We start from the raw sequence: 24,314 nt of genomic DNA, 5'->3' as shown, positions 1-24,314 counted from the left end.
CTATATTTTGGATTTAAGAAAATATTTTGATCTTGTCTAAAAGCAGTCTTACATTTTCATACCAAAACAATATTTTAAAAGGAAAACATGAGTTTTCTAAAATTCCTAGAAAGAAAACAGACCAAGAAGTATCCTAACTTCAAGTTTTTACCTTTTGGCTCTATTTTTTTTTTTAAGCATTATTATTCTCGCTTTAGCTGAATTTGCAAACAGTTTCCTTCCCATGAAGCAGGGACGTTTTCCAGTGACTAAACCAAAAGTAGTTTGACCATTTTAATTTAAATGCCAGCATTTATAAGCAATTAATTACAAATAGTTCTGAAAAAAAGAAAAAAATACTTCTGTGTTACAGCTCAGGAAGGTCCATTTGGGGCCACCTTAATCTCATACTTGACAAGAGATCAGGCATCTCTGTATTTAATGGTAAATTTAACTTCTGCCTTATTACATTATATCCAGAAAGGTATAAGGCTACAAACACAGGCAGATGCTGGGTAAATTCCAGTTCTTTCATGCAGTGTGGCCAATTCTGTGATAAGAAGGAAGAAATACTACTCTGACAGATGTCTTGTGTCTACCTGGAATTTTTTTATGAGCATTTGTCTCTGGCTGTACCAATGCATGCAAGCTACCCATCTATATTCTTATCTCTTCACAACCTCTACTGATAATAATTCCTCCAGTGCATGTCCCCATACACATCTTGCCTACTCCCCATGGAATTAAACATAAACACACCCTTTTTTAACAATCCCTTGTTTTTATTGTAGTTCCCAGTCCTGGCACACCTGAAACTTCTCAGATCCCAAGGAAATCCTAAAGAAAGATTTCTCCATCTCCAAAATCCTCTTTGGCTCTCCATTTTTCCTGATAATAGTGATGCTCTTTTGATATCCCTGCAGTCCCAAGAGAACAGCTTGGCAAGGGCTGATTCTCATCACTAGTGTGAAGGTGGATTTCAAACACCCAGAGGTGCCCAGACAAGACTGTATTAGTTAAAAATGCTCTGGCAATATCTGTCTGACCTTGTCAAGGGTGGGAAATCCCACAGTAATAATGTGTTCAGAGAACTCAACGTGTGAGCTGGACCATCAGCCTTCTCATCTGCCAAGGACACCTCTGTCATCCTGAGGATTCTATTGAAGGTCTCCTAGCAGCTTGTTGTTCTTACCCATCCCCTACCAGTCTGTAAACAGGAAAAATGCCCATCTGCCTCTGGCAAAATCACTTTCCACCTTGATAATTGGTGGGAATGGTGACTCAAATAGACCACGGGTAGTGAAGTAACCACTTGCAACACTCTGCCAGGTGAAATACTGTTTCTGAAGTGTAACCTGGTGAAACTGCACCACCTCTAAAACTCCAAGCTTTTCACGTGCCTGAGAAAATGCCCGATGCTATGGTACTATGGCTATAACAGTGGGTCTGTTCTCTTCAAGAAACTCATTCCCTGATTCTCCCAACTTGACCAGTAACTTCTGGTACCTGACCAGATTTTCTACTGACCCTCCCTTTTGCACTCTACAAGCCTCTCGCAGCTTGTTGCACTTAGATCTTTGCAGGAAAAGAGCAATCCTACTGGACCCAGACAGTGGCCAGGACATCACAACAGTCAGCTACTGCTTCTATCAAAACCAACGCAAACACTACAAGGAAATGAAACATTCAGATCCTTCGCTGTGTCATCACATCCTCATCAAATATATGTGTTGGTCTTGAAGCAGTCAGTTCTCTGCACAGCTCTCAGCATGCGGTCTTTCTGTCATTGAGGAGTTTCTAGTTTCTCCTCAGGTTTTTCTTTTGACTGCTCTCTCCTTCTCATCTCCCTTTTTGCTGGAACACTTCTCTCATCTCATTCCACAGGCTATGATGAAGTGCCTCTCATTCTGCACCAATGGCAATGGGAAGACAGTCATGCAGTGACAAAAAATGAATGCACACTCACCTGTTTTACGACAAAAGCCAAAAAAAATTACTCCAAAAGGATGGCAAGACAGATGCACACATTTCTTACCTTTGTCTTCTCTGCTGGTTTTCACATTCTCTGCTACTCTCTTTAAGGAGGTGATAAGGATACTAACATCAGCATTGTGAACTTCACATTCAACAAAAATGTCAAGATCATCATCACAGTTCTTGGGCTTTTTGGCTCCTCGGGTTTCAAAGTGATAGATCTGAGTTCCAAACATCTGCAAGATCCAAATGTTCATATGATGAAGCTTCTTCAAAGACTGAAAATCCAGGTAGGTCTGCATACATTTCTATAATGTCTTTAAAAGGTGAGTAAAAGAGGTATTAACAAGAAGTGCATGTTAAGCAATGAAGTCCCATTGTCTGGTTTAGAAGCAGCTAAAATACAGCCAGTGCTAAAGACTGAACACTGTTAAATTGGGTAGAGATAGATGGAGATAAAAGATGAGACACCAGTGACTGTAGAATTTCATCTGCACTGAAATAGCAAACGCATGGCTGGGTAATTCTTAAAGCCCTGGCAGAATGAAAGCAGATCCATTGATGTATAATAGCACCATAATCATTAAATAATTGTGAACTATTAAAAATAAGTAATGAATACAATACTTTTGAGTTATTCAGTTTCCCAGATGAGAGTGAGCACCTGGTAGGGGTACTTCAAGTGGCTGGACTACATAATACCCCTGTAGTTTATAGTTCTTGTATCCTTTGTATATCCTGCCAAATACGCAGAAAAAATTCATTGGCTTCTAACATCTCCACACTCAGAGTGCTTGAAATGCTGGCCACCACAACTGCTGGAAAGAAATAATAGATTGGTATCTGCTCTAAATGACCCTTACATAAAATGTTGATTCTTCTAAATGACTGCCCAGATGCTTCCTCCCTCCAGACCACTCTCCCTCTTCACCCATGAGACTAGATAACTTCTCTGAGCATCTGTAGCAAAACCAGGACAGTGAGAAAAGGGAAAAGGCAGGACAAGGAATAAGTTCGGGCAGGGAGCAGGAGAAGGGTGAGAGAGGGAGAGATGCAGAGTGGGAGACATGAAACCAATAGGGACAGAAGAGTAGGCTCAGCAAAGGAAGGGAATGATGGGGTCTGTACCTCAAAGACTTTGGCTGCCTTAGAGAGATCAATCTTCCTCACATTGCAGAGAGTGAGGGTCAGAATGAGAGTGGCTCTGTCATCCTTCCTGTTGGAGTCCAGGGCACCTTGGCTGTTTGATGACTCTATGCCACATGTCTCCTCCTTGATGGACTCTTCTTTTGGGCCTGAGATGCCTACCAAGTCAGTCTTCATTGGGCAGCAGGGGAGAGGATTGCAATTGCAAGATGTTGAGTGGAAACTGTCTGAGGGTGTGAGTGCTTCTACCAGAGAAATAGCCAGGAGAACTGGTGGGACTGGAGATGCAGCATGACTACGTGTGTGGTGAGATCAGAGCTGCCAGTCAACAGCGAGGCAAGCTGGTTGCTACTGTGTTAGGTGTGGGGACATTTATGTTGGCCATGCCAGACACATCAAGGGAAACCACCTGTGTAGCATATGCACAAGAGCCCAGGATAACCCTCCTCCCCTGGGTAACTTCAAAGTGTCATCTTTCCTCTCTGGTTGAAGGTGTCTACAAACTGTTCAACCTTGGAGAAAGGCTCCTTTGTGGAGGGACAATTAGCCTGAGTTCCTTTTACATTTCCCTGTCTGGACTGCCCTGCAAAACATATCTGAGATTGCCACTCCTCCCCACCCCCTCATACTTCCCTGGAACCCTCTCTGCATTGTCTATGCCTCCAATGAACCAGTGGGCTCTTACTCCAAACCCTAGGGCAGTTCAAGTGTTGTCATCTCTGCACTGACACAACTGTGGGAGGGCCAGAGAGACCTCAGCTAGAGTCAGAGTTTATTGCCTACTTAGGAGATTTTCTTGCCCTCAGAGTCTGAACCTGTTCTACTCCAGCCCTACAAGTGATAAGGGCTGTCTCAAGGCTAGGTTCCTCTGTTGGAACTTGTTTTTGTAATGACTTTATCTGCACTGAAATAGATTCTCAAATAAACCAAGGTCATATCTTTCTCAGAGGTGGCAGAGCAAGCTTCAGAGGGATTCAGCTCTGCTCCTGACAGGGCATCTCTTCTCCTCCCTAACACCTGACATCAACAAATCTGTTTCTGGATATGAGCACCCACATCTTCATACTCTAAGTTACAGTGTTCCAGCCCCCTGTGCAAGTCATCTTGCTGGTCCAGAAATAAGATCACTCTTCCATCTTGCCTTTGCAGATGGAGCCCTTTTTTATGTGCCCCCTAGCTTACCCTGGCTCAGTCATACACACAAATGCTATAGTGCTCTTGTCTCTTCCCTGGCTAGGGAAGACAAAGACTCTAAACAAAATTTTGTTGTCCAGCATCATATTTCCCTTTGGCCTAAGACAGAGCACTGGGAAGGCCTTAATTTGTCCATCTATTGCCCAGCTGACAGAAAAATTCAAGGTGAATTTTGCAGCACCCTGCCCAGGAGACATGACTTAATATCTTGAGAAACATTGGCCCATCAAGACCTTGGGTACTGTGGGCTTTGCAGTGTGTGGTGAGTGCCAGCCTGGGAAGAGGGGGCCCCCAAGGAGAGAGGGGGCCCCCCAGCCAAGCCTAGCTTGGACTGGGTGCCACAGCACAGGCTGCTCTCTGCCATGCTGAACCATTCCAGTTGTGTGTTACAGCCTACTCTGAGCCTGGTTCATGCCCCACATGACTCTGAGAAGGCAAGGGGGCACCTCAGAGGTGGTTGAATGGCAGCTTAAACTGAATGAGTTGGGCAGAGAAGAAGTAGGCTCTAAAGGAGAAGAAGGCTCTTCCCACTCCCACATTCCCCAGCAGTGGTGGCAAAGCCAGGCACAGGAGAAGAAGCTGAGTTGAGTCTGACTATCTGAGTCAAAACTGGGCCTTTCCCATGAAGAGTGGGTATATGTATCCCACATCCAGACTACAGTCATGGCACAAAGAGCAGATGGCACAAGGTCTCCTAGTCCAGTTCCATGTGAAAATGTAGGCAAAAGCCATAGGGCTCAAGGTGTGTGTTTAAGGCACTAGTGACAAGTACTGGCAGAGCAGAGAGATCAGGGTCCCATGGCTGTCTTTATGCTTTAGTGTTACAGTCCCACCTCTGTATGCTTGCACATCACTAGTTATGGTTCTGCCTATGAATCAAGGTTTCTCTGTAGAGGCAGAACGGACTCATCAACCAGAATGATGGTTGGAGCAGCACAACTTACAACACAGACTTGTATCCCTTTGCAGAAGTTGCACAGAGCTCTGGTTCTGCAGGTGGTGAAAAGTCCTTGCCCAACCAGTGGATGCCCCAATAACACCTCCTATCTGTGCTTTGAACAGGCCTAGGAGAACCTCACCTATGATGTAACTCAGTTGCCAAGACATGCCAGACTTCATTTTTCAGCATTCTTAGGAACATCTAGGAGTGCAGGAGAAGAAGTGTCAGGCTGGGTACTTCAGTTTAGAGGGCTAGGTAGGGACTGGAGCACAGTGTATCATCCTTTCCCATGGGGGCAGGCAGCTTCTCTCCACAGAAGGTGAAATCCTCCCACCCCAAGAGAGGCTCGTCCTCTCTCATGGAGCCCCTGAGAGGGTTCTTTAAAAGGTCGTGTCTGATTCCCACAAACAGCCTGTCCTTTTTTATCTGTTGCCATTGCAGATATCTCCACTCTATATGAGCAGAGTGCCACTCATTTGAGAGAGATGCAGCAATTACATTTCTGTTTATTTAGGTTTGTTTAGATGGTTACATTTGAACGTCATCTCTGACAACTGCTAGCATGGTTTCAAGCAGCAAAGAGACATGTTTAAAAAGAATGCACTCCTGTGGAGTGTCCCTGTGCTTAATCTCTCTTTCAATAATTTCTGCATTCTTTGGGGTATAAAGTGTCCCTTCTCCAAGGCTGCTGTCAGATCTAAACATCTTAAGACACCCAGACACCTCTGTGAATAACCTGTGCCAACAAGCCCTCCCTTCATCACAAACATTGATCTTGGTCAAGGCCACTGTATAGGTAAAAGGCCTCATGAAATGGCTTCTTTTATCACCAGAAGCAGACATCAATTAATGTGATCATAGTGGAACAGAAGAGAGGAAGTGTTACTTAAAAGATTAGCTTTGGATAGGTTAGTCAGAGTGGCATTCAAAGATTTATGGAGTATGCAAATGTTGAGCAAGCTGTGTATTTCTAGGTAATTGCACACATTAAGATATTTTGTTTTGTTTATATGAGTTTTATGATCTTGTTGGGATGAGTGATAGGTCAACAGTACAAGAGAGCCTTCTTTTGTATTGGAGCACACCTCAGATGGGCATTCCCTCCTCCTGGGTATTTAATTCTGGTTGACTTGTGTGGTTACGTTACAAGGAGGAAGTACACTGGTCAGATACTGCAAAAAACATTTTCCTTCACAGCTTTAATTTTCTTTAATTACAGAAACAAGAAGTCACTCATTATGTAATACTATTTAAACTGTAACTTATTTGTAGTATTTAAAGCACATATGTACAAGCTAATTTGTTCTTCAAGAATATCTAGTTTCTCTTTATTTCCTCTGCTTTTAAAGTACCAAACATTTAACTTTTTCTCATCTCTCACTCTTGCTGAAAGGCCATGTTATGCTGCTTTGCCTGAAGCTATCATTCATTTAAACCTGCATTAAGGGACGCAGAATCAGACATGGCATCAGTATTCTTTAACTATTCTGCTAACACATAAAAGGCAATCATGAATCCTGGGTTCTCAATATCACTATAGATCTACTGCTGCTGTCACTTGTAACAACAGCCAGAAGCAGAGGAGCTTGGAAAGCTGTCTGAGGTTTAGTTTGAAAGACTTTACCTTTGGGATGACATTATCTGTTTGTGGCATACAGTTACCTTATGGGTCCTACTATATTAAAGGAGAAAAGTATGGGCTACTTTCACACTGAAAATGCACGCGAAGCAGGGTTGAAAGATCTATACAGACATTGTCATGAGAAAAATAGGAATAAAAAGATAAAGACGTAAAAAAAGGTTACTTCAAAGCATCAAAATTATACCATTTTGCTTAAGTGTATGTCTATTGAAAAGGGTTCCAGCTGGTATTCTTAGACTGATATTGTTGCACACTATAAATATAATGAAAACAGCTGCACTTTCTGTCTTCCTAAAGATGATGGTTACATTAAAGTTCTATTGATTTTCAGACTCTAAATACAAATTTAGTAGCAAGTATGAGACTCATGGGCTTTCAAATCCTTCTCCATCTTTGAATCTTCTAACAGAAATGCAACCTCTGAATTCTGTTAGTATCATGGTGCAAAATTGTTTCAAGCTGGAAATACTGTTCAGCTCTGCTTTGCTCCACTTTGTTCCAAGGCACGAGTGCTGATGGCCCTCCTTCAATTGGAGGAGACATTATATGATGTGGACCAGTCCAAGAAGGCATTTAGCTGATTTGAGTAAGAGTTATTGGATAAATACAGAAACCGCTCCCCGAACAGCAAAGCTCTTCTCTCTCCAGTTCAGCCATTGGGTTAAGCTAGAATCACCTTTGGTTCCATTTGCTGACTCAGCTAAGATTCACTCCAAGAAAAATAAAACCTAAAAACAGGAGATTAAATCTCAGATGGGAGATGGAGATTTAAAAAGGTATCAGACTTAGGATCTGTCTTGAAATTAACATTTGTGTATGAATGCAGTGATACTGGGATACAATTAACCCAAGTTTTCCAATACTTTGTGGGGACTCCAGCCACAGACATAGTGAGTTACGAGTTGGAAGTCTCTGATGTCTTCAGAGACAGAGATTGTAAGAACCACTTCCTCTCCATTTCCAAAGTGCTACTATTCACCTTCTAAATTGTGAGTCCAGAAAGTTAGGACTTTTTGGAGTCATGCTGAGTAAGGCACTCTCAGGAAAGGACATACAGGTCAAAAGACAGCCTTTACCTGTCACAGTCTTCCATAGTGAGTAGATGACAATGTCTATTAAAAGTGATCACTCCTGTCCATAAAATGATTGTTCATGAATCAGCTCTGAATTCACGATGTTACACAACAGTACAGCCAGAACAGCTCTGAGACTGGAGTAGTAATGAAGCTCTGTTAAAACACCTGCATGGTTTCTTCCTTGCACAAAGTATGGACAAACTGGCCTCATATCCAACTGCAAAATGCCACACAGCCTTGCCTTTAGGTAACTCCCCTCTGAAGGGTTTTTTTTTCTGGGTGCTGTATTGAGGCACAGACTCCATGTTTTGGATAAGCAGGCTCAGTGCCTTGCACAGGGACTTCTCTGCAGACCAATGACACATCACGGCATGCAGTGTTCTTGACTTTCACAAATCTTTTTATATTGGTGCTTGTGTAAATATGTGTATTTATACTAGGTGATAAACCTTTGTTAATGAGGCTGCAGCATACTTGCTATTTTTTCTGCTAGCATCTGTGCTTTGCATTAATAGCAATATCACAATGTTAGGAAAAAAAGTCAGGATTGAGGTGTTTGTGTGTAGAAATGGAAGTACAGAGGGCCAAACAGTATATGTGCAGACCCTAAAAGGTGTAGAGTTTGAGACTCCATGGGAATCTTGGGCAAATGTGAGGGACTAAGGGGAGAGTGGTTGTGAGAGAATGCAAGAGGATTAGTCTGTTCATCACTGACATCCTGTCCCTGGTCTCGCAGTGGTAATGCAACCTCACAGGTGCAAAAGACTATTGCTCTGCATGATGAAGATCTCCTTCTGCTAAACTTTGGCGCGAGACATATAGAGGCTTTTCCCAGATTCCTAGAAATAAGGTAATTTTTATGCATTAGTGAGAAAAAATGGATTAGTGTCTGAAGACCGAAAGAGTCAAAGATCACCTGCAGATGTCTATTTCTCTGTTAACCTGTTAACCTATTAAGATATATAACGTAAGCATTCATGCAGTACACTGGAATATAACAGACTGAGGCTAGATGAAGACTGGCATTTGCATATGGCAGCTTCTAGTCAGTAGCCAGTAATTAGCAAGTTACAGCAAATCTTCATTTTATCTTCTGGAGGGCATTGCAAAGGATCCCAATCTCACCTGTAAAGGAAACAATCAGAGTAGTTAATTCTAGACCTAGCACATTTCTAATGCACCTATATATTTTTCATCCCTTATATCTATTCCCTAAAGAATAAGGTGAGCACAGGAGCGCTGGATTGGACACATTTATTACTGGAGTTAGGTCTGCAGGGTCAGCCCTATGCCTTCATTGGCCATACAAGGCTGGCTTGCAGTGTCAGAGGTGCTGGCTCTGGGCAGCTGGCCAGTGTGACAGGGAAAGGTATCAGGAAAAAGGCTAGAATGGCAAAAGGAAATGTGATTAAATCCAAGCTTCTCCTTCTCTTCCTTACTGAAAACAGCTGGAGCCATATATATAAGAATCCATCTCAAGGCCATTTGACCTTTCCAAGCACCTCCACTAAAATGGGGTATTTTAACAAACTACAATCAAGTGGAAATGCTTGTTGAAGTTTGTCTGTAATTAGGAATTAATTTCTGCATGAGAAAGTTGTGTGCTGCTTTATCTTGGTTAGGCTCACAGCATTAAATGCAACCAGATGGAATCTGCTTTGTGGTTTCTATTTCTGACCCAAGTTTGGAAGAATTCAAGGTAACAAATCTGTAATTGCTTACTATTGATAGTGTCAGCTAAGTTCTTCAGCTGCTTTGTGTTGTCCAAGACTTCAATCCTCTGGGTGTAGGGATTATACCGAACAGAGAAAGGGCGAGGGATTGTTTGAGCAAATTTCCTGAGACAAAAATACATAAACAAATTTAAAGTTGAAAATCTATTTTTTTTTCACTAACTCACTCTCTTCTTGGTGTGCACATATGTTGATCAGGCAATAAGGAAATCTGTCAGAAGAAATAACTGAAATTCTGGCTGAGTGATCTGAGACCCACAGCACTCTGCAACACACTTGAATCTGCATTTGTCCTTACCACCTTTAGTTTTTTCTGAACAGGATTAATTAATCTATTGGCATGGCAACACTGCTCCTCATATAGGCCAACTATGTAGCATTGGGATCTGCCAAGCTTGGAAACCTCATTTTCCTTTCAGTAAGGCAAAATATAGACATTCTGATCCAAGGCTGAAGTTTCTGGAAAATAAGGTCAAATGCCTATGCCATCCTGGCATACCAAGAAGCAAGCAGAGAGCTAACTTCTGACATGGCTAGTGGAAGCTTCCAGGTCATTTTAGAGATAGGAGATAGTCAGTGGAGTGAAGCAACATTCTTTCCACCTCTCATCTGCAGCCTTCTCTGTTAAAAAATAGTTAATTCCATGGCAGAAGCATTAAGAATTTTTTATCTTGGGAAAATATTAATTTGCATAACCACAGAACTGTGGAAAGAGGACTCTGAATGGAATGAGACTGCCAGAGCTATTGTTCCAAGCTCCTTGTAGACCCCAGCAGGATACCGGCTTATATATCTGCTTTGGATTACTGAAGTTATTGCTGAAAGAGGAAGGAAAGCACGCAGGAGTTGATTATGAAGCCCCACAGTACAGACTGTGACTCAGCTTGTTAAATCCCATATGCCCAGAACAGTGGAAAACGATGCATGCTACCCCTACAATACTTCTACAGTTTAGACATAATTATTATCAGATAAGGACATTGTCTCAAACAGAATTCAGTTCAAGCAGGCCACGAAGTGTGACAGTGACAAAATACTGTGTTGACTATGATGAATTTAGTGGCATCTGTCTGGTTTTTCTAAGGGGAGAGATCACATTAGAAGATGACCTTCCTAAATCTCAGCTGAAGGTAAGATCTTAAACTGAAATCTTTTGGGTTGATCTCAGAATAATTTTACAGGAACGTTGGACCAACCCCTAGGCCTCTTTTTTAATTTAACCAACTTTTTCAATTTGGTCGCTGAAACGAATAAAAGAAGCTCCAAAACATTTTGTGCCAAGTAAGGCAGCATCTTCAACTACCTCAAGGAACTTCCTACTCAGTTAGAGTTGTATTTAGAGAAGACTGAAACGCCATGCAGGATATTAATAGCACAGACCAGAAGAGAAGATCATCTTTCTCAGGTATTACCCCAGAGAAAAGGACAAAAGAAGAAGCTGCAGGCCTATGATGACTAAGGAAGTAGCAGGAGAGGTAGCTAGGAAGACCTTGGAGCTGAGGAGCCTGGAGCAGCAGAGTATCTTGGAATGCATCATGTGTTTATCTGTGAATGCTAGAGAGAATGATAGGAATCTGCAAGCCTGGGACAAGTCCCTGTGGGGCATCTCCAAGTGAAAAATTGCTTGAGTGTGAACCAAGGCGAACCTCCAGTAGCTTGACTAACATCCAGAAATATGGTGGTGTGTTGTTTTTTTAACAGGAATAGACATACTGTTGTGAGTTGAAAACAAAGCTGAACCCAAAACACAGTCTGAGCCATTCTTGTTTCAAGAACCAGAACTGAACCTGGACCACTATTTCAAAATCTTATTGAACTGGAACAGAATCTGTATTTGAGTCACAGATTACTGAAAGATTTACTGTGTAGCCTTGTAGTCTCATAAACACATTGCTGGTAACAAGCTGGAGGCTCTGTATTAAGCTAACCACACAGGCCTCAGGACTGGGGTTATTAGGCTTGCTTGAAGTTGTGTTTATTTGTAGTAACAATTGTCTAATGACCATGTAGCTATTACCTAATTTGTTTTAGTTTTGCTTAATTCTGAATAACTGTGTGCTATAATGCCTACCATTAGTAATTTTTATATAGGCAAGTAGTTACACTGTATATACTGAACTAAGTCAGACCCTAAAGTAATGATGCAATATAAGAGTATCTGCATGGGATGATAACAGAGGTTTTAAAAGCACAAGCATGGTGCTGGTGGTCCCCAGGCTATCAAGAACTCCCACTTGTCAGTTAATAACAGTAAAGTGAACTGAGAAGTTGAGAAAAAGTAGTTTAGAGGAAACAAAGAGGTCAAAGACAAAAATGTTTAGCACAAACAGTAAATTCAGAAGTAACACACATTTGGAGGCATAGAGTTAAAGGGTGTTAGAAAACAAAAATGGTCCTTAGGGTTGAGGAGTAAGAAAGTAAGCACCATTACTGCCCACCTCCTCACAAAAGAGAGGTAAAACTCCATTCATTAACATCACAGTCCTTCTCTGAAGACCTCAAGATGCTAATTATTGACAACACCACCCCCTCCACAAGACTGAGACTACTGACTTTGGACAAAAAGGAAAGTGTGAGCATAACTTCAGAGGAAAAGGAGATACAAGGATATTTTTTATAAGAACTGTTAACTCTAGTAATGTTAAAGGAACTTGGTTTGCATTAGTAAGCCAGTTTGACCCTAAGTGTTAGTATCATTGCAATCGGACTGATAAATTTTTTTGTTGCATTTTGGTTAGATGAAACTCTTAGTTACTCAAACACAAATTCATAGCTTCATGTTCCTGTTACTGGTCATTTTTCCCCAAGATTCTGAGGCCAGTAACTCATTAGTCTCTTGAAGCATTGTACAATTGTATTCTAATGGCTCTCAAAACATTATTCTCAACTCAAAATGTATTATGGCAATGGGATCCACTGTACTTACAATGGACAAAAAATGGGGTCTTTTCTGGAATAACTGGATTACCTTAGCTTTTCTTTTGCATCTTTAAAACTTTCAGCAACATAGTAGATAGGCTGGAACTCAGTAACGGGGTACTTCTGTACTGAAGTCTTCTCCAGGACTAGGGGCTGAATCTCAGGCTTACTTGATAAACAATACTATAAAAAAAAGATAAGAAATTTGTTTCAGTTTAAAAGTATTTGAACATGCTGTGAAAGAAATACAGAGCCACTGAATGCCACCCCATCTCAGACAGGAAAGAGTTACTCCTCTGGTTTACAAAGATATTGCTTACTAGGAGAGAAGCAGATTATGTGTTTGCACACTCCAAGACATTTATCAGAGCTCTTCAGTGCAGCATTGCATTTCATGTTACGTCTATACACAAATTATGAAGCAAAAATAAAGATCTGAAGACATTCAGAAGAGAAATTTGAGTGATTACAAATATATTTTAAATGTTTTCTAATACACACCTGCAGCTCCCCAAATGAAGACAGCAGCCCTGCACCATATGCCTTGAGTGAATCTCCTTCCTTACATAGTCCAAACTCCACCGTAAACCAATAAACCTAGCAAGAGAATTAGACAGAAACTTATGACTCCTTGATCAAAGCCAGTATGTATACAGTTCTTATTTGAATATATTTTAAGTTTGTGTTTTTATTTAAAATGTTTTCATGTGTCAAATTCAAATGTATAAATACAATAAGCGTCCTTTCAGACCAAAATTCTTCTCCTGGAAGGGGCACAGCATTAGACTCCATGGTGCCTGGGAATCAGTTCAGTTCCTTGAGAAACATATTTGTGTTTTACTGTGTTTATCTTTGTCAGCAGATGCAATGAAATTATAGCAATAAAGCTTTACTTTGGGTGTCCAACCCAGTAGAAGTTTGAAGCTTAGTTTATAAAGGTTTGTGTCCTGCTTCACACAGAGGGTATCTAACTGCACAGCAAGAGGATGAACAGGTTGTCATTGTAATAGTGAAAGAAGATAGTGTGTCTAGTTTGACTCCTTGGTCTATGATTTTGAAGGAGTAACTGCCCTGGCTCAGAAGAACTACCTCATCTATCAGAAGCATCAAAGCTGGTGGAATACTTTCTCCAGTTGTGTTTGTACTGGTGGCACTAATCTCATAGAAATATCCTTGCTTTTATTTGAAGTTTCCAACTCTGGGTCTCAGTAGTCTCAGAGTAGCATTCAGGTGAGCAACATTGACTGCAGAGGACATTATTGGCCTGGCAGAGTGGAAGAGAAGAGATGCTGGAAGAAAGAACAACTACTGGAGCTGCCTCCTGGAATTTCCTATGGGGATGTAGTAACATGTAATCTTTTCTTGCCCAATATGTTTGTGCTGGAGGAAATCTTGTCTAGGCTTCTGTGTTTAATCACAACTGTCACTTTGAATAAGGGGTGCCAAAGCAATTTTCCTTTAATGCAACTGTTTCAGGGTGGGGTTTTCCAATCATGGTCTTCACTCTGTTCCCATTCAGCTCTATGGGAGTTCTATCAGTGACTTCAGTGGCAGCAGAATTAAGACAACACAGGGCGCTTTGGAAATTTGAGCCCTGATTTATTAAATTACCGTAGCAAGTTTTTCGATGAAATCATCTGGAGCTCCCAGAGATGCCAGTCCAATTTCCTGTAACAATAAACCATTATTCTTCAAGCTGTTTATTGCAAACATTCTTCCTGTCCCATCTTATGTAATTGCTCACATTTTAAATGTTACCATTGCTTACTACCACACACAAATGTTTACAGGACATGTTCCTATCATGCAAGATCAATTTGAAACCAGAAATCTCTCCAAAAATGAACAAAGGGTCTTGTCTAAATGTCATTTACAAGGCAGGATCCTTTATGCTTGGGACAAAGTCCATTGAGGTCAAATAACATTTTCTTCTTGCTTTGACAGGCTTTGGATCAACTCTAAAATGCACGTCTGAGAGAATGATAGGGACAAAAGGAGGTAAGTCAATCAAGCTCACACACCTCATATATTTCTTTCTATTTTGATGGGCCCCGATTAATGGAGTTTTCCTGGAACCTTGAATGAGCTATCTTTTTTTGAATGACAGGGCGTGATTTGAAAGAGCTTATTCCTACCTTGGGAGATAATAGAGACTTTTCCAGGAGGCATTCTATCCTCTATAGTTGATTTTGGGAGACAGACACACAAAACTATGTATAACCAGGTTTCTTTCTTGATTTGCTGTAGTGAGGACTGCAGAGTGCAAAAATTAGAGGGCCTCCCATACGCACTCCAAAGGCATTAAAACAGCTATCACCATGTCCAGTACTAGTAAGCCAAGGTACAATAAGGCTTGTCTTGAAGGAACCCCCAGTTCTGGGAAAGGGCAGAATTTGTGGGCTGTCCTGAGAACTTATGAACTAGATCAAACCAACTTTTCTCTTTTGAGATGTTAGATCAAGTCCATTTTCCCTCCCTTCCTTCCTTTCTTCCCTTCTTCACTCCTTCTTTCCTCTAGATTCTATCTTCCTTCCTTCCTTCCTTCCTTCCTTCCTTCCTTCCTTCCTTCCTTCCTTCCTTCCTTCCTTCCTTCCTTCCTTCCTTCCTTCCTTCCTTCCTTCCTTCCTTTCTTTCTTTCTTTCTTTCTTTCTTTCTTTCTTTCTTTCTTTCTTTCTTTTCTTTCTTTCTTCTTTCTTTCTTTCTTTCTTTCTTTCTTTCTTTCTTTCTTTCTTTCTTTCTTTCTTTCTTTCTTTCTTTCTTTCTTTCTTTCTTTCTTTCTTTCTTTCTTTCTTTCTTTCTTTCTTTCTTTCTTTCTTTCTTTCTTTCTTCCTGCCTTTCTCTCTTTATGTATTTTCATGTTTTCTGGTAAGGTGCAGCCAAAAATTTACTTTTTCACTGAGGTTTGGCATTTTTTCTAGAGACATTAATGCGATCAAAAAGAAAGGTCCTCTCCAGCCTTCTCCCATGCTTAGAGCTGGGACAGTTCCTCACTTTACTCAGTCTCCTATGTGGCTTCAACAGAAAACAAAACAAAACAAATCTCCACTTTCCCTAATATTTGAACAGCATGGTAGGGTAATAACTCATCTGACTCATGAGCTACGCAACTTTGTCCAGAAGGATCAACATCTGCAGAAAGGTTTTTAGAAGATGGCTTCACAAAGGGGCTGCCTGTAAAAAGCAACTCAAACAAGACATTTGGAGTTCATGATTTCACCTAAGTGATTTGTGTCAAGATTTCAAGCAATAAATAAATCATCTCATCCACTTTTAAATGGTATACCTAAAGGTGAATCCACATCACCCTTCACAGCTCTTGGATTATCCTCTGAATTATCTAGTCTCTGGTGTGTTCAATTATATAAACAGTACAACCATTGAGTAACTTACCTGGGAAAACTGCGCAAAACTGGGGTCAGCAAAGAGAGGCACGTGTCCTAACAGCTCATGACAAATATCACTGCAAGAAAACATGACATCTGAATAACTGTCATTCAGAAAAAGTCCAAGGCTGGATAAATGCTCCAGAGTCAGAACACAGTCACATTTGCTCCTGAAAGAAACTATCACTCATAGGGAAAAGTTTTGCAGTAAATTTATTCTCGTGAGAGAAGTGCTTGTAAACCCCAGGGTTTTCAGTCTTTTTATCATCATACATCCCTCAGCAGAAGGATGATACATTATTTGGTTTTCCTTGTGGAAGCAAACCATCCATTCAATTACCCATCCAGCTCAAGAAAACCCAGAAAGATATCACCCAACCAAAGAGAACATAGATGTTTCAGTCTCAAGGACAAGCCACCTATTTCAATGGGACTTGGGCAACTAAGACAATTTACCATGACGTCAACATGTACCTCAAATGCTCAGCTCCAGTCCCTGTTCAGGTCCAGGGGTCAAAGCTCACCCCTCATATAGGTGAAATAGGTAGGACTATTTCACCACTAGCTGAAGTTGGCAACTGGGCAGGCATATCACCCAGGGGCTGTTAGATTTTTCAAATACAGAGGAAGGATTTGTTGAGGTGGAGAAAGGAGAGGGATAACATGTTTCCAAGAATTCCAGGATCGTGGAAGACATTTCTGCCAGGATTTGTGCAGGATGAGAATGGGGTAAGCAAAAACAGGAAGAAAAATAGAATAATGAAAATTAGAAAAAAAGGAAGGTTTTGGAAAGAGGTTTTGGGAAGTAAGAAGAAAAGAAACAGTAAGGGAGGGGAGGAAGAATTGTAACAATATGAACTGTTTTGAAAATGGCAAGTGGAAAAGGAAAATGGACAGGGACAGATAGAAACATTCCAACACAAAACTGAAAAAGAGATGGGTTCAATGGTCTGAGCTTCCCCTGTCTTGCTGCCAGAAGCTTGCTTGCAACATGTTGAGTCATTCCTGCACTAGATTTCAGACCACTATTTGGGTGCTAATAGCTAAGCTAAATGCATTAGAACACTGTTCTCTTGCATCCCAGCCACCACACAATCATGTCTTTGCCAGCAAAACTATCTCATCCGCCTCAGGAGAACTTGCAGAAGAAGATGCAGATTGTTAAAAAGACTAGAAAAATTCTGGAAATGTTTTCAGAGAAGAGTAGTCACTTGGCCGCTCTCCATTAGCTCTGCACCCAGGAGTGCTCCAGAGTCCCATGTGGTTATTACCAGTTGGACTGACCCTGCTGTTAGTCTGCTGCAACTTTACACATTTCTTGTGCCAAAGTACTCACGGCTCTGGTGTGTACATGGGTTTGGACGCATGGCGAATATACTGCGTGGAGTGGAATACCCGAAATGCCAGCCCAGCCAAGAAATCCCGAGAGGAGAGCAAGCCTGCAACAGGACGCAGGCGAAATCCAGTGCAGCCTAAAGGGACAAAAAATGGCATCTTAAAAATGTGTGTGATTTATTTTTTCCCCCCAGATTCATCAAAGTGGAAAAAGTTTGTTAATTTTTGTTTTAGGTTTAGTGGTTTTGGGGTTTTTTTTGCTCTCCTTATGTTAAACAGCATTTAGTCATGAAAGAGAAGGAAATTTGCTACTCATGTATACCACCAGCACAGTACCTGAGTGTGTGTCTCACTGTACCCCTGGAAGTATTAGAGAGGGACCTTGAACACAGGTTGAGTCACGTGCCCAAACACCACAGGGAGTCTATGATAAAGCAGGGACTGTTTTTCCACCTCTGGAAGCACCACTCCCACTGATAGCTGAGGCCTTTATCATTTGGTTCTTTTAGCTTCTTCAAACTTACTCTGCAAGAAGTTTGAAATATCTTCAAGCTGGGGAATATTGTCCTCCCGGTAGCCACAGTATTTCTCCAACAGTGGGAACACATGGTTGTGTTCATAGCAAGCATGAGTTGGATAGAGACTCTTCAGCTCCCTGAAGACGGTGCCCCATGTTTTCTTTTCTTCTTCTGTATACGTGACTCGAGGAATAGGTTGGCCACTAGAAAGAAAATGGTACCCTCCATAGCAGTGACAGAGAAAATGTCATATGCCACCAGCACCACACTTTTTGTCCTTTTCCACTTGCCACTTTCAAAACAGTTTTCTTATTCTGCTTTATATTGCAGTTTTACTTGGGCTGGCCAGGAGCTGCTGGTGCAGGGGAGAAGATGCCTTTGGTCTGATATGAAGATACAAAAGGAGCCTCACTTGTCCCTAGGCACTGGCTGGAAAGGACTCTACCAAACTTGGCTGAGATACTGGCCATTAGACAACTCCTTGTGTTACTGTGTTAAAAATAAATCAGTGCTTATTTGTTTTATCAAGATGCTCTTCTAAAAATACTTGGTGGCTGTTGTTTTCTTTCAATTTATTTGTATTTCTAGATTTGAAGTGGCCATTTTATTTCCTGCTCTAAAGTGCATTAAAATAATTGGTTTTGTAACCTCAGCTCCATAAAACTCTGTTGGAGTGGCAGAGAAATTCTGACCTGTGCTTTACGCCATAACAGATGTAGTCTCCAGCCAGTTTGACCTTTTATAATTATAATGAGTAATTTTGAGTCAAATCCCACCCTCAGTCCTCCATGTGCTTAGCTTATGTTGAAGCTAGGAGGAATCATACAATCACAAGCAATGCAGTTTGGCCTCCTGTGAATAGCCAATTCCCCAGCAATAATGTTAGGGCCATAGGTGAATCCAGCAGCTTTGAAAAATCAAAGGGTTTTAAGTAACTTAATAGGGTTAACATCACTGCTGGAATAATGCTGGAACTCCATTATCCAGAGATCCATTGATAAACTCTTGATGACACCCTACTGTCTCCCACTCCCTCATTTTTCTCTTGAGCCTCAGGGCAGCTCCTCTGGACTACTATCATTTTTTGTCTCTCTGATCAGCTCTCCTTGATCTGTGGAGCTTTAAACATCATGTTGAATTATGAGGATTGCTGGGGATTGTTGTTCCTATAGAACTCCTAAGTAATCCTCAAACCCCTTCCAGGGCTACAGGGGGAAGCTATGGCTTAAGAATCTTTCAAATTTCAATTAAAAATTTTAGAGATCAGTGGGGCCAGAAGCAAAGCAAGGCAGAAGGAAGAGGCCAGCTAATAGCAAAGAAAAGAGAAGTCAGTGAAATTAGGCATTCAACAGAAATAATGGCTAAATCTATAAGGAGAGGAGGCAAAAGAGCAAAGGCAAAGTAGATCCAAACAGCATAAAGAGGATAAAATAGGTGCCAAAGAAAGGATGATAGGAAGAAGAGTACAAGACAAACAACCACTGATTCCTCTCACCTTTGCAGCTGAGTGGCACCATCATGAGCTAAGCACATTTGTCTTTTCAAATGCTTCCTATGAAGCCTGATAACTTTTGTTGTGCCTCTCCTGCTGCCTGCTTCTCTGTATTTCTGCCCCGGTATAGCACCAGGCATAGCCAAGATGCCACAGATCCATCTGCACCTTCATGAATTATCAGACAAAGTCACAAACCCCACATACCTTCTTTCCATGAGCCCCTGGAGCCCAGACATGGGCTTTCACACCCTATTTACTGCCCTATTACTGACAGACCTAATTGGAAAGTTCAAAAACATCACCTAAAAGGTGCATTTGGGACTTAAGTCCATGTCTATATAGGTTGTGTTTCCAATGTGTCTGAGGATCTGGATTACATACTAGATATTAATAAGTCACTTCTTGGAACATAGGGGTTTCAGTTTGAATCTTGGAGGGAGGGGATTGGTAACTTTTTTGTTTTACTTCTGTGTAGAATTTGGTGGAAAATTGCAAACTAGAGAATAGAATTTGCTATCCATTATGCAGGAAAGGTAAATCTTCTGTGGGATATCTAACAATGGACATTAGATCCATTCACATCTGGACCCAATGTCTTATCCAAATTTTCTAGCTATGAACTTTAATCCTGATTTTTTCACCTGATATTTTCCACTTTCCATCTACAAGTCCAATTTTGTCTCTCATTTTCTGATTAGATTATTAGCTCTTTAGTTCAGGGACTATCCGTTCATCCTGTGCATACTGAAGCCCTAAATGTACAATATATATTACTTTTTTCTTTGCAATCACAGTTTTTACCATTCCCAGCAAGAATCAGGCCTAGTAATACTAATCTATATGTGTGAGTGGCTCTGAGAACAGAATTTTTTCTCCTCCAGGTCTGGTCACTGAAAGCAATCAAGCAAACTGAATTTATAATCTCTATTCATTTATTTTTCTTGGGAAATGAGAGCCCAAATTGCTGATTGCTGCTGGATCAGACATGATAAAAGTAAAGCATCAGACACTGGACTAGCATTAGAACCATAAGTTATTCATTATTTTAATTGTGTATGCATCTCTTGCTTTAATGTTAATGATAGGCTCTCTTCTCCCAGCTCTGGTTTAATGAGGAGAATACCAGAAGAACCTTTATTCAATGCTCAGGTCTTTGTAGTAGTGACAGAGCCTGCTTCTCAATTAGACAACAAAGCTGAGGAAGAGGAGTGTTGAGAATAAAGAAGGCTGTTGATGTTCTCTTCTGAACATGTGCCTGGAACAATTTACTTCTGTTTTGCTGTCATTTGGGGACAAATGCATGAACAGGAAGATGCACATGCATGGCAGAGAAAAACCAACAGCAGAAGGGTGCTTATGGAAAAAAAGGATTGCCAGCAGGATGAGCACCCTAGGAGAGGGTAAGACATAGATTTGCTTTCTGCCCATGCACTGGTACTCACTGTCTGTAGTTGTAGGCGATATCTGCAAACTCCTTCCTCCGGGCCCGGTACACAGGATCTTTGAACCCCTGAAGAGAAACAGAGATGACAACTCATGCATAAGTGTAACACTGACCAGCCTTCCTCCCACTGAGCATCCTCATGCATGGGTGTTGTAGTTCAAGAAGTGCATGAAGGTCAGTGGAAGAGCTGCCTCCATTCTGGCAGGCTCTGCTCACACAGGGCACCACTGCTTTGTCTGCAGAGCCACCAGAGCAGCCCTTCAGCCACAGCCTCCCAACACCTCTCGCCCTGCAAGTCCTTTCATTTTCACATTTCCACGTGCTAAAAAATAAGGAAACATGTTTCTTTGCAGCAACAACAAGGTTCTGCTAGCAAGAGCAGTGCACAGAATTAAGAACACTCAGTTAACCATGCCCTTCTGGTTTCTCTTGAAGCTTGTTGCTGTTCCTGGCACTGCTGGGCTTCTCTAGGAGGACCAGAATCAAATCATATTAGAAACACATTCAGTGACTCAGTCAGACTTTTTAGCCAGATTTTCAGCATGAACCACACTTAAAAGTGCTCATTTTTAAACTGCTAGAGGAACAGTAGGCACTTAGCAGGTCAAAAAGCCCTGTTAATACTACAAATTTAATCATTTGAAGGGAATTAATGACTCCAAAGTGCCTAATAGACCTTGTGGTTGGGAGCTTGACCTTTGCAGCCAATTACTAATAAAACCAAGGATAAGAAATAAACCCTCTAAATCTTCATCTGGGATAACCATTCTCCTGTCCCACTGTGCCTGCAGGTTAGACTAAAACTTCCTCAGGGCTAGGAGTGCCTTCACCACCTGAAGTGTAGAAACATCCTCCCAAACTGGCATAGACTTCCACAGGGCAAATGGGAACAGCTCCACTCGGTTCTGCATCAGTTCATAAATGCATCTCCTAGTGGGGATAGCACAACTGAACAGAGAGGCCATGAAACACAACCAAGTGCAGGAAGCAGCAGAAGCAGATTGTAAATCTAAGAGTGTGAATCAAAAAGACACAACCAATGGCCAAGATTAACCTGTCCAAGAAGTAATTGTGATTAAATTCCATATATCACTTAACTGATAAAAACATGGGCTCCTTTAATTTCTTTTTGTTCTCTGTGTACTGTCATACCTATTTACCCCAGCAGTTGGCTTTCTTTTTTGAGGCACAAGTGCTCACTAACTAATTCTAGGCAATGGAGCAGAAATGCTTCATTCTTTTTCATATATTTTTCTTTTTTTCTGTTGTTTCTTTTTTCAAACACAATCTTGGTCTATTCCCACATGACACACAAGAGGGCCATTGGCTCAGTATATCTCCTTTCAGTCTGCCTTACATATGACCACACTGAACATCATAAATCATTGTACATGGTACATAACACATCTTGAATTAAGCAATAGGTAGTGAATGACTAATTACCCCATCTCAATTAAACTAATAGCAGCAATTTTTGTTGCACCGCATGTAATTTATTTATAGTCACCCTATCCCAATTAAACTAATAGCAGCAATTTCTGGTGCACTGCATGGAATTCAGTGTGTTTTGACAATGAAAATAAGTTGTTTGCTTGGAGAGGGAAGAGAGGCAGAAAGTATTCTTAAATCTGAAAAAAAACCCGAAAAACCACAAAACAAATTTTTTTATCGGCTATGTCACTTAACAAAACTTTCTGATGCTACCATTTAAACCACAAACTCTTTGAACCAAGAACCCTTTTTTGTTGTGTCTCACTATACAAGTACCATGTCAGATTTAACAACCACATAACAAGACACTAAGCTAAATTGTGTGTATGTAATCAAGGATGACAAATCAGTCTTCCTATCTCTGGGCTACGATATGTTGCTTCTGATATTTTTCTTGATCTGAAGTAACCACATCAGAGCCATCTGGGAAAACTAGAGGCACCCTTGTGGGGGCCCTGTGCTCTGATGACCACTATGACTTTTAAGGCCTCATGGTATTTGCCCCACTAAAGTAATCTTTGGTTTGATTTACTTTGTAACCAGGGGTTAGGCCGATTCTAACCCTAGAAATGTGGTACCACTCTTGTCCTGTACCATGTCAGACTTAGTTTACTAGATCTGTACTAAAGCAGAGCAAAAATAAATGAGAGAAATAACTACAAAAAATTATATATATATATGCTATAAAAAACACCTCTACTACTTACAGGATGATCAGCATCCAGTTCTGCTCCATAGCTTAGGATCTGATTAGCAAACCTGTCCAGCTCTTGGATACTTCTTGGGAACCATGGCACTGCAAACCAGAAAAGAAATAGATACTGAGATGCTTTGCTATTTGATTTGGGGCCTTCTTCTGATCTTTCCATTTTTTCATCATATGTAAGCAGCTTAATTCTTTGGTCAGCAATCTGTTTCCCTGTAGAAGGAAGCAAGAAAAAACCCATGCAAGTTATCTTGAAGCTGTGGCTGTTTGCACTGTTGGAAGAATGTAGAGCATCAAGAGTATCTAACCCTGGGTGCAGAGCTGGCTTGTAATGTTTATGATTTTCTGTTCATTACTTCTGGTCTCTTGGCTTATCAAAATGTAGAATTTTTTCACATAGCTAGAATCAGCCCTTTCAAAGGAACAACAAGATATCTCACCACAGGGAGACAGAACTATTTGACTCTCTGAAAACCTCTTTCTAAGACCTACTTAGCAGCCTCACTTGAGCTAGGATTCTGAAGTAAAATGATAAATAGCACCCTAATACTTCAAACCAGCACTGTATTACTGCAGTCATTAAACAATAATGCATTCACTTGATTAACATGCTTGGTCTGGCTCTCTATTGCCTTGTAACTCATACACTATACATTCTGCACAGCCAGCATGTGAAAAGGTACCACACTGACTACACAGCATGTAATGTCCAAGTCACACTGCTCTTACAGAAGAACTTAAGGTGAAGTACAGAGAAGAATCTCAGGGATTTCCAGATACAATGTGTTAAGACAGAAAAAGAGGAAGTCAAGTGTCTTCATGGCAATTGCAGTATGAGGAGAGGCTTTTTGCAGCTCATGAGGTACATGGAGTAGCCATTCCAGGTCCAGCCTCCTTCTCAGAGCCACGAGTGCCTTCATCCAGTGGTCCAGGCAGCCACTTGACATGTATACCCCTGACAAAAAGAAGCCTGGCACACATGCCATGGCTACACCAGGGTGCAGCCCTCTCTTGTATTTCTTTCAGGAGGATCCAGTTGCATATCAAGCCAGGAACACCCCTGTCAGCCACCACTGGGCATGGCCACCCCATCACTCTGCAGTGCTAAGACAGGAAAACGCAATGGACTGAGCACAGGAACTGTGGGCCCTTGCCCAGTCATTGCTTTGGAAGCTGTGTCAGTAGGTATCACCACTAGGCAGTACTGGCAGCTGGCATATCTTGGGAGCTGCTAGCTCTGCTGTGTTCAGTTTGCTTGGGTCTCCATTCTGTTGCCTCATTCTTACATTTTCTAGCTCTCTACCCTAGCTGCCTGCATCTTTCTCCTTTCCTTCTGTCC

At 41.3% G+C, this 24,314-nt stretch overlaps 1 protein-coding gene and 1 pseudogene across 2 annotated transcripts in view; both read right to left on the bottom strand.

The window, feature by feature from the left end:
- The window catches only part of LOC139669308 (tyrosine 3-monooxygenase-like), a 29,692-nt pseudogene extending 27,206 nt beyond the window's left edge, over positions 1 to 2,486 (bottom strand).
- A 3,927-nt stretch (positions 2,487 to 6,413) lies between these two features.
- The window catches only part of PAH (phenylalanine hydroxylase), a 36,948-nt gene continuing 19,047 nt past the window's right edge, over positions 6,414 to 24,314 (bottom strand). For both annotated transcript variants that reach the window (XM_071551067.1, XM_071551066.1), the window contains 10 exons: positions 22,977 to 23,065; positions 20,777 to 20,844; positions 17,846 to 18,042; positions 17,323 to 17,458; positions 15,994 to 16,063; positions 14,215 to 14,271; positions 13,105 to 13,200; positions 12,653 to 12,786; positions 9,674 to 9,789; positions 6,414 to 9,076 (listed from right to left, as the gene is read on the bottom strand). In XM_071551067.1, the coding sequence (XP_071407168.1) occupies positions 9,033 to 9,076; positions 9,674 to 9,789; positions 12,653 to 12,786; positions 13,105 to 13,200; positions 14,215 to 14,271; positions 15,994 to 16,063; positions 17,323 to 17,458; positions 17,846 to 18,042; positions 20,777 to 20,844; positions 22,977 to 23,065 (1,007 nt within the window). In that variant the 3' untranslated portion in view covers positions 6,414 to 9,032. The remainder of the gene's footprint in view (positions 9,077 to 9,673; positions 9,790 to 12,652; positions 12,787 to 13,104; positions 13,201 to 14,214; positions 14,272 to 15,993; positions 16,064 to 17,322; positions 17,459 to 17,845; positions 18,043 to 20,776; positions 20,845 to 22,976; positions 23,066 to 24,314) is intronic.

This window comes from Pithys albifrons, chromosome 3, assembly GCF_047495875.1.
Source record: "Pithys albifrons albifrons isolate INPA30051 chromosome 3, PitAlb_v1, whole genome shotgun sequence".
NCBI classification, from domain to species: Eukaryota; Metazoa; Chordata; class Aves; order Passeriformes; family Thamnophilidae; genus Pithys; species Pithys albifrons.
The sequence above is the reverse complement of the archived record's forward strand: the minus strand, read 5'-3'. Positions and strand labels throughout refer to the sequence as shown.